The following is a 9,367-nucleotide window of genomic DNA, read 5'->3' as shown; positions in this document are numbered from 1 at the left end:
TGTCGAAGATGAAGCTGCAGTCACCGAGGAGCTGGAGTTCGACCTGGAACATGCTGTCAATGATCGACATTGCCCACGTGCTGGTAGAAGCGGTGGTGCCGACAGCAATACCAGTTCCACAGCTTCTTCGGTGAGCACGACGAATGAGTTGCAGCTCGTGCGCTAAATAGTACTGAAGTACTTTGTAGTAGAACAGAAATACTAAACACGGCTGCTTGGAATACTCACACATTGCTCACCAACGTGACCGCTACATGTAGTCGTACATGATTTAAAGTAATTATACAAGCTCTAAAAATAGCTGTGTGAGTGGTCGATCGAAAAGTGCATTGCACTTTACAGCACCGAGCAGAAGTGCTTGTATTATTAAACTATGCACTTTACTATCACTATTCAACCCTAATTGCAGCCAAGCAACTGCGATGTATGATGTGCTCACATCCCTTATTTCCACACGATAGTAATGACGATTCATCAGTTGTAGCCTTCGCAACGCGATTGCATGCCTTCCACTTGCACGGCGCCATTTAGGTCTGCGAGTGGATCTGCCACTGTTCTCCTTGCAGATCGCCGAAAAAAAAATGTAGCTGCTGCTGCCCGACTTGCGCGACTTTTGACTCTGGACGCTCAAAAATATTTCACTCAATCGGAGCGCCGAAAAAGTTTGACTTGCTGCAGCAGAAAAAAACTAATTGCTGCGAACATTGACTACCTTTTATACAGCCTCTCGATCGCTGGCAGCTCTTTAAGGCGTAAATCAAAGCGCCATTTCTTTTTAAGGTGAAACTTTAGACTCGATGGCATCTAAAATGCTTTTTAGATAAGCTACTTAAGCGCCGATGTGTCATGCGTGGTCTCCCTCTTTTGGGCGGGACAGCTCGGTTGCTATTACGAAAATAGCGAGCAAACCCGAAAATAGTAAGATAGGTGTGTCTTGCAAAAAGTCAGTAGGAAGCTACTGATTTATGAAAATTCCCGTCGAAAATAATTGAGTAAGCAGAAAGTGAGGCAAGAATTTTTTATTGAAATTATTGCAGCTATTAATACAGTCTGCATGATTGATTAATGCGCTCGTGACCAAAATGCAACATCTTTCTGTGCTTGAGCAAGCACTTTAGTTGTACAGGCCAGAGCCGTGCTAATCGTCATCTCGTACACACATGTAGATGGCTCATCAACGCTCAGAATCTCGTCCTCTTTGCCACATTGGAGGTGTACCAGCACGGATCTTAGCCACAAGCGAATCATGATGTTTGTGTCAGGCAAAACTGAAATCAACGCAACGCAACAAACCCGAAACTCACCTCTCAGGGCCCTTGTAGCATCTTTGACCCTTCGAGAACCGCATCTTCGTGTGATCCACCTTGTCAGTACTTTCATCCCCGGCGGCCCAGCCATCCCACTTGCCTAGTTTTGTATGATCCTGTTTGACGTCTCCAAAGGCACAGAACTTGTATTGGTATTTCTGCACACACACAAAATACAATATTAACCGGGGACATTGATGTTCTACAATAAGCATTGACATACCTCAATGCGCTTCTCAATACACTTATCCTTCAACGCAAAGTACGCGCGGTCTGGACCGTAGTCCAGTTTTGCAGCTTCGTGTTTGTCACTTTGCTCTTTCTCCAGCTTGGCGATGTCAGCATCAATTTCGCGCAAAACCTTCCGCAATGACTCCGCCACCGGTAATTTCAACTCGTCATCTAGCGTCGGGCTTGGAAACACAACAAATTCGTTACTTTTTCAGCTCCAAAAAGCACACAGCAAAACGACAGCTTACAATAAATAGTGGTACGCATACACCGGTGCATCCCACACAACCCGGGCGCCCCACATCGCCGAGCTGTATCCATCATAGACACTGCCTCCACCTAGTTGGCGGAACCAGATCGAGCGCGATGGGTACGGCAAGTCCGGCAGTTTGTCGATCATTGAGCCGGCAACTTCAGGCGTTGACAGCACACTCCACAGCGTTCTAGGAGCGAATACTATTAATTCAACTAGCGCACGGACAGGGGAAACGACGATACCTATTGGACAATAGTCGCGCGGTTAGATTGCTACTCGAACAGCATTATCTGCAGCTCGTAAGCTTACCGAACGTCCGCAGCGCGTACAGTCCAATCCTCTTTCGACCTTCAGTTCCGCCGTTAAGCAAAGGTCCCAGGAAATCTTCTCGTCGCATTTCTTCCGCTGTGCGAGGAGCCCTCCTGCGAATACACAAGAGACATTTAGTTAGATCACGATATCCTGCTCGCCACCAATAAAATAACGCGCACAACTTCTTGGTAGATGGTTGTTTGTTGTGGTTCATGCGCAGATAATCCGCCAGAGGGATCCGCGTGCCATCCGGCAACTCAATGAGGCTCTTGACAGTCTCCCTTCTCGAGTCCAAAACCTCTGACGCGCGTTCATCTTCCGCCGAGCTCACAGGCACATTACCGTCGGCCACTTGAACAGCATCAAGCTCTTCAAAGTCCAGCGCTTCAATGGTCTCTTTTTCTTTCGCATCAGAGAACTGCTGCTTGCTTGTTTCTTCATTTTGAGGACTTTCCGCTTGCTTGTGTCTCGCGATTTCCATTCGATACTTTTTCTCCTTCAGCTCCTCGCGGTCCTTGTGTACTGCCACTCTGTTTTTCAGCAAATTCAGTCCTGCAAGCTCCTTCTGTGTCGTCGTCTCGGCCTGTTGTGCTCCGTCGAAGTATGCGGTGATTTCCCCATTAATCGTCGCCTGTCGCTTCTCAAACCCATTTTTGACCACTGCCAGCCACTGCTCCGCCTCATTCCGGTGCTTAGCGGCAGCAGCTGCACACGTATTGGTGCACGGAGACGCGCCGTTTATTTCTTCGTCCGATCCGTCGCAGCAGTCGCAAATTCCGTCGTGAACCCGCGACGTATGAATCTAAACATAATAAAAAGAATAAGCTTCAAATATCAGCTAATAATTCTCAATTTTCTTTACCTTTCCCGGAAAGAACCCGTCGTTCTCGCAGTGGAATTTGGCGTTTGTCAGGTGCGAGCAGGCGGCGGTGCCCGGTTCGTCCTGGCCGTCGTCGCAGTCGCAGAAGTCGTCGTTCACTCTACTGGTGGGAAGGTTTGTGGCTCTTCCGCCTATACCGCACGAAAAATCAGCAGACAAGTACGTGGTCTGGTCCGAAGGGGCTACGCCGCGGATCTGCACCGAGGTGGAGGTGCAGGAGGCTGCGGGGAGCAGACCGAGCAGCAGTAGGGGGCGCAACAAGCGCATCGCCATCACGCTGATTGAAAAGTGATATGCGGATTGGCTGATAAAGTGGAGTTTTATTGACCAATTAGAGACGGATATGAAGTTGAAGCTGATGAGAAGCTCAATTGTCCTCCGTGTACTCGCAGTCGGCGCATTGGCACTGGCATTTTTCTTCTTCTTCTTCTGTTCCAGGTTTGCGAGCGTTGGGTTGTGTGTAGAGAGTGGGTCCGACGGCTTTGAATTTGGTCATTTTGAAGGGTTCTCGTTGCGAAGCCCTGGGATAATTGCGAATGTCCTTGCCAACAGAGCAGCGGGTTTCTCGAGGTAGTGGTAGTTTCTAAGTGGTTGTAGACGTTAATATTAGTAGGTGATAACTTAAAGAAGAAAAGTTTACACACATACTCCCCTAGTCTTCATAGAGCCGAGATCCGGATAGTAGGCGTCGTCATTGCTAAACGAAGTGTATCTAGCCTGAATCAGACCCCAAATGTCTTCGGACTCCCTGTGCACATTATTATTAGCTATTACTCGAGACAAAGGCAGTTTATTCAATCCGCGAGACTCACTTTGACTTGATGCCGAAGGTGGTGTCGTTCGTAGGCACATAACCGCCTTTGCACTTCGCCGCAGGCTTAACCGCAATGCCGGGGTGCTCGTTAGCGTACCTGCGATTTTCTCCTGCGCTCACGCATCTACACGACCAGCCCCTTCACGTTAGCGTATTGCGCTGGCCAAACAATATTGTCGTGCTCACCCGTGAATGATAGCCTGGCGATTGGTCTCAATGAAACTGCGTCCGGTCGTCGTCGCAGGTGACGGTGTGGCATGCACCCACCTGCCGATAACTTGTCCAGCGTTTTCCGGGTCTCGTGGAATCTCGTAGCCGTACACGTGATACGGATTCTTGGCGTCCGGCAAGTCGTAAGTCGTACGCTGCACGTGACCGACAGTGCTTTTGACCATCGTCCGTCGCATACTTAGCGGGTGGAGTTCCTTGGTCATCGTCTATTGACACCTCTCTTCTCTAGCCTTAGTTTTCAAGTGCCACGCAAGACTTGGACTTCTAAAACCAGCACGTAAACGTAGAGAGGCAAGAATAGCTCTTCAACATGTAGCCATCCGGATAGAAAAATGATTATCCAGCCACGCCGATTTGATTTCATAGTATACATGTTAAGCTCTAGGTATACGTACGTATACTCGGTCAGGCTGCGCTCCAATCAATTTCCGACTTCTTGTCACTCCACTCGAGTCTCTAGCGGCCTACACACAGCACTGACCATGGTAAGCAAGAAGATTGCGGCGCAGCTGGAGAAGCTGCAGGGCGACGAGTGGGACTCGGACAGCGACAGCGAGACGACGAACACCGCCTCGAACACGTTTGACGCCAGCAATGACCTGGTGACGCTTCCTACGGCTGCGGAGGCCGCTGCCAGCTCCTCCACCGGCAAGAAGCGTAAGAGTAAGATGCAGCGCAAGAAAGATGCGGCCGCACTCGTCAAGGAGAAGCAGGCCGATAAGAAGAAGAACCAGCCTTCCAACGTTATTTATCTCGGCCGCGTCCCGCACGGCTTCTACGAGAAGCAGATGCTGGGTTTCTTCAAGCAGTTCGGCGTCGTGCGTCGCGTGCGTCTCTCGCGCAATAAGCGCACAGGCAATTCGAAGCACTACGCCTTCATCCAGTTCGACGAGCCCGAGGTGGCGCAGATTGTGGCCAACACCATGAACGAGTACCGACTGTTCGACCACACGCTCTCGTGCCACATCGTGCCCTCGCACGCCGTGCACGAGCACATGTTTGTCGGCGCCAACAAGGAGTTTAAGCCGCTGCCCCGGCAGGCCATCAACCGCAACCGCCACAACGCCGAGAAGTCGTACGAGCAGACCGTCGTCAACAACAAGCGTCTTGTAACTAAAGAGAGGCAGAAACGCAAGGTGCTCAAGGCACTCGGCATTGACTACGACTTCCCCGGATACGAGGCCCAGATGCCGGCCAAGAAACAGCACATTGCGTTCACATAAAGCAGTTGTGGCTTCGATATGTCTACGGAATGCACAGTTAGCTGGCAACAAGTGCTTCCTTCCTTTTTCTTGCTTCACCCTTTTCTTCAAGCTAGTTAATACTACGTAGATTGTACTTCCTTTGCTATGGTGAAAAAGTCTTGGTGGTAGTAGTATTTTATTCGCTCGACAATAAGCGCTGCTCTTTTTGTAAAGAGCAGCTCCACCGTAACATCAGTAGTATGTACTAATATCTGGGTTTAGGACGATTGGTAAATACTTCTTCCTCCGTCCGGAAACATGTCATGTACAGTACGTGTACGGTTTAGACATGCAGCTTATATTTTCGGACACGGTTTTGACAGGCAGCCCGCTTATACATTGTAATTTGTAGATTGTAATTTGTAAGAGCGGGCTGCCTGTCTAAACCGTGTCCGAAAATATAATTACAAACTCAAGTCATACAATACTACCGTTGTATTATGGCTACACACAGTTGTTGTTGTTGTCACTGACCCGAGTCAAGGATGCGCTATCAGTACATGTAGCACCATTGAAAAGGCGATAGCAAGTTATACGTCTCTACAAGTTTATACGCCACTCGGTTAAAAAATGACGACCTAGCGAAGACTTTTCATTTTTCAATTTGGCACCAGAAACTTTTCGTCATGATGTCTTTGCGAAGTTCAGCGTACCGCATAACCGATCTCATAGAGCGCACATATCTCTTAAAGCGTACTCAGCGAAAGCCAATCAGATCTTCAGGTGTTGGCAACAAGATAAACATAACTCATAAAGCACACCCGATTTTATTGAAATTTACATTGTAGAATATCTGATAAAGCACACCCCGTCCCAGCCATCAATTAACAATGCATGCCTGCTTCCTTTTGCTTGTTCATTTCTCATCTTGCATTGGCAAAGATGGCGATTGTGGGAAGGCCGCGTACGACCGGTTTTGGATCTCGTCCGAAGCAGTACAAACGAACTGCTGTCTCCTACGACTACAAATTGAGGGTTCTAAAGCACTTAGATACGTCAACTATGGCTAATACTGTAGACTTGTTCTTTCCAGGAGTCACCTCTGCTGAGGCAAAGACGAAAAAGCGCCAGGTGTATGCCTGGAAGAAGGCTAGACAGGTGATCGAGACAAAGTGCAACCAAGGTGCCCGCTTTCACCAGCGTGACCGTCGCGCCGGCTTGAGCACGACACTTTCCGTGCAGACAGAGGAGCAGTTGGTGCGGTGGATAAACTCACTTAGAGCCGACGGCGTACCCGTGACAGCCTTGATGCTCAAGCTGCAAGCTCAGGAAGTCTACCGGAGCAGCAGCTCGTCATCGGCTGCTTTTGCAGCGTCTTGGAGCTGGAGAAAGCATTTTCTCCGCCGCCACAAGTTGTCTATCCGTCGCCGCACTCGCGAGGGACAAACAACACCGGCAGACGCTGCCAAGAAAGCTGAGGAGTTTAGCAGGAAAGTCCGTGCCAAGATGCAAGAGCTAGGGGTGAGGCGACTCTACAATGCAGACCAGACAGGTGGGTTTACTACTCTCTTATCAAGTTCATATGGATCACTAACAGTATAATGCAGCTGTAAACTACGCGTATGTGCCGTCACGCACAATTACTAGCCGCGGTGCCAAGACCGTGTGGATCAAGTGTGCTGGAAAGACCAATGAACGTGCCACTGTGATGCTACTAGCTGCTAGTGATGGCACCAAGATGGACCCGTTTATCGTATTCAAGACCAAGCCGTCCAGCGTCCCGGAGACGGCACGCGAGGACGTGGCAATCCGCCATGGCTTTGGGCGCAGACTCTAGGCGTGAACTCAAGTGCCTGCAGCGCGGCACTCGCATCTACACTAACGGCGCCGGCTGGTGGAATATCGAGCTGTCCATCGACGTTTTGGCTTGGCATTTTGGTCACCGAGCCAATATGCACGAGCCAGTCCTCCTGTTGTGGGATGACTTCTCTGGACACTGGCGCAAAGATGTGATGATCTTTGCTCGGCTTCTCAACGTGCACCTGATGAAGATTACACCAGGGTATACGTATGTGTGCCAGCCTGCTGATGTTGCATGGAATCGACCGTTCAAGAACCATTTGCGAAAGGAGTGGATTGGGTTTCTATTATCACAAGTTAGAGCTGCTGGAGCTGGCGTGGCTTTCAAGATGGCGGCACCGGAGCGCCACAACATCGTCAGCTAGATCAAAAGCGTGTGGGCCTCCCTGTCAAGCGCTACTATCACTGCGGGCTTCCGAAAGACTGATCTCTGCGATACCGTCACGCCATCGCCGCTGCACGCGAAGCTTCTCAAGAGCCAAGTTGGCACGAGCTGATCGAGATCCTGCAGCAGCATTGCGTGGCAACGGAGAGCATTGATCCATCCAGGGACATCGAGGCGGCTGACGTAGATGAAGACCTTGTTGTGGTAGTGTAGCTTGTCGATAACGAAGAATAGACTGCTGAGAGGAATCGAAACTCTATCCTCCCACAAAGGGAACTTTTCCCTTAAGCTACAGCAGTAGGTATTGGGGGACCTATACAGACACGCACGCGCAGTTAGATAATCGTTGTGACTGACCAAATAGATAGAGCCGTACTGACCTTTTCGTGTTGGATGGATCATTAACCATAATGGCGACAACCCTGCTAGGACATGAAATCCCCCCTCAATACCCTTTACGGGGTCAATCCAACACTGAAACGCTGAATGGGCGCGCGGCCAACCGTTGGCAAAAATACGGACGTCATCTGTAACTTGATTTTTTACAGGAAAATTCTGTTAACATGTGTACATGTACTATCCTATGCACCAGACGAACGGCCGCGATCTGATGTACATGGGGTGCGCTCTATGAGATCGGTTATGCGGTCTTGTACTTTAGTACTAATACAGTACTACAGTAGTACTACAGAAGAACGTACTTAAGTATAGTAGTATGACTTAGTAGATTTATACTGTTGTTTTTTGCTATTTTGTTTAGATTTAGAACAAATTTAAAAAAAATACAGGGCTAATATTACAGTATTTTAGCGAATCAAATGGTGCAAAGTTAGCCCACAGCCTCTCGGTCCATGTATTAATGCAAATAAAATAGAACATAAGCTATTTAATCATCTAAGAGTCAACAAAATATTTTCTTTAAATTAATTTTATTAGCGTATTCTAATATTTACAGAATATCCTGTCCTAAATGATCCCTCTCACCGCTGATATCCTTCTATATATGATACGGACCGATTGAGAATTCTGTGAAACGCTATAGTTGATGTTTTCTGAAACTAAAATTAAATGCAATTTGATATTTCAAAGCTTTCCACTACATAAAAACTAGTGATTAAAGTCTGGGTCATCGATGCCTCCTTTTCCAGTCTTAACTGCTCGCGAATCCGGATTTGGAGAAGGCGAAGATCTTTCATAAGCTTGTTTTCAAGTATGGATGGTCAGCAAGCATGAAGATAGCACTGCGAACTGCGTCTACCTTCTGTTGAGTGCTTTCCTCGAGGGTGAGCTGCTCTCCATCCTCTCCAACGTGCCTTATGGGCATCCGTAGGTGACGTCTGAATGAACAGAAAGTATGACGACTCGTCCAGCTGAGCCTCAGTCAAGACAGTGTCCATCTCCGTAGCCCGCTCGCTCGGGTTAAAACGAATTATTTGATATCCATTGGGTCACGAGCTCTCAATCGCTGCATGCACAAACATGCTTGAGCTGGAACTACCGCCCCCCCCAACAAAACTACGTGTTACTGCGTCTGCTCGCGTAATCGTTGAAACCCCGATGACTCAAGCTGCTGCTGCATGCAAATTGCCCGTCGGAACCCTGGCGAATCAAGCTGACGCTACCCAACCAGACTCGTCTTATACGATGGCAGCTGCGGATACTACTGAAGCGGATTCAAGTCCAGCGATATTTGCTCCAGATACGGAAGCCACCCATTCATCAGGTAAAAGCTCTAATCCGAAGCTTACAGAACAAAAAGGCGACATCGCGTCTATTTCGGTGGATCCAGAGCTTGACGCCAGTGTCAATGCAAGTGATAGTAGCCGTCACACTGGTGTGGATGCCTTTGACAGCCAAGGGGTTATCGACGCCATGCGTACGGAGGTATTGTTCGCTCCCTTAGCGAC

General features: G+C 48.8%; 3 protein-coding genes across 3 annotated transcripts; 1 reads left to right on the top strand and 2 right to left on the bottom strand.

Annotated features, from left to right (window-relative positions):
* Nucleotides 1-1,062: 1,062 nt before the first annotated feature.
* PITG_06992 (glucosidase 2 subunit beta, putative) lies at nucleotides 1,063-4,272 on the bottom strand (the record flags this gene model as incomplete). The annotated part of the gene is made up of 10 exons (XM_002904919.1): nucleotides 1,063-1,228; nucleotides 1,305-1,465; nucleotides 1,531-1,720; nucleotides 1,787-2,036; nucleotides 2,104-2,908; nucleotides 2,969-3,290; nucleotides 3,373-3,569; nucleotides 3,635-3,734; nucleotides 3,799-3,924; nucleotides 3,987-4,272. The coding sequence occupies 10 exons, from the start codon at nucleotides 4,232-4,234 to the stop codon at nucleotides 1,063-1,065; spliced, it is 2,565 nt and encodes an 854-aa protein (XP_002904965.1).
* Nucleotides 4,273-4,513: 241 nt separating this feature from the next.
* On the top strand, nucleotides 4,514-5,254 carry PITG_06991 (FHA domain-interacting nucleolar phosphoprotein, putative; the record flags this gene model as incomplete). The annotated part of the gene is made up of 1 exon (XM_002904918.1): nucleotides 4,514-5,254. One exon carries the CDS (start codon nucleotides 4,514-4,516, stop codon nucleotides 5,252-5,254), a length of 741 nt encoding a protein of 246 aa, XP_002904964.1.
* Nucleotides 5,255-7,343: 2,089 nt separating this feature from the next.
* On the bottom strand, nucleotides 7,344-7,921 carry PITG_06990 (uncharacterized protein; the record flags this gene model as incomplete). The annotated part of the gene is made up of 2 exons (XM_002904917.1): nucleotides 7,344-7,773; nucleotides 7,841-7,921. One exon carries the CDS (start codon nucleotides 7,618-7,620, stop codon nucleotides 7,465-7,467), a length of 156 nt encoding a protein of 51 aa, XP_002904963.1.
* Nucleotides 7,922-9,367: the final 1,446 nt, after the last annotated feature.

Source organism: Phytophthora infestans, genomic scaffold, assembly GCF_000142945.1.
Source record: "Phytophthora infestans T30-4 supercont1.10 genomic scaffold, whole genome shotgun sequence".
NCBI lineage: Eukaryota > Oomycota > Peronosporomycetes > Peronosporales > Peronosporaceae > Phytophthora > Phytophthora infestans.
The sequence above is the reverse complement of the archived record's forward strand: the minus strand, read 5'-3'. Positions and strand labels throughout refer to the sequence as shown.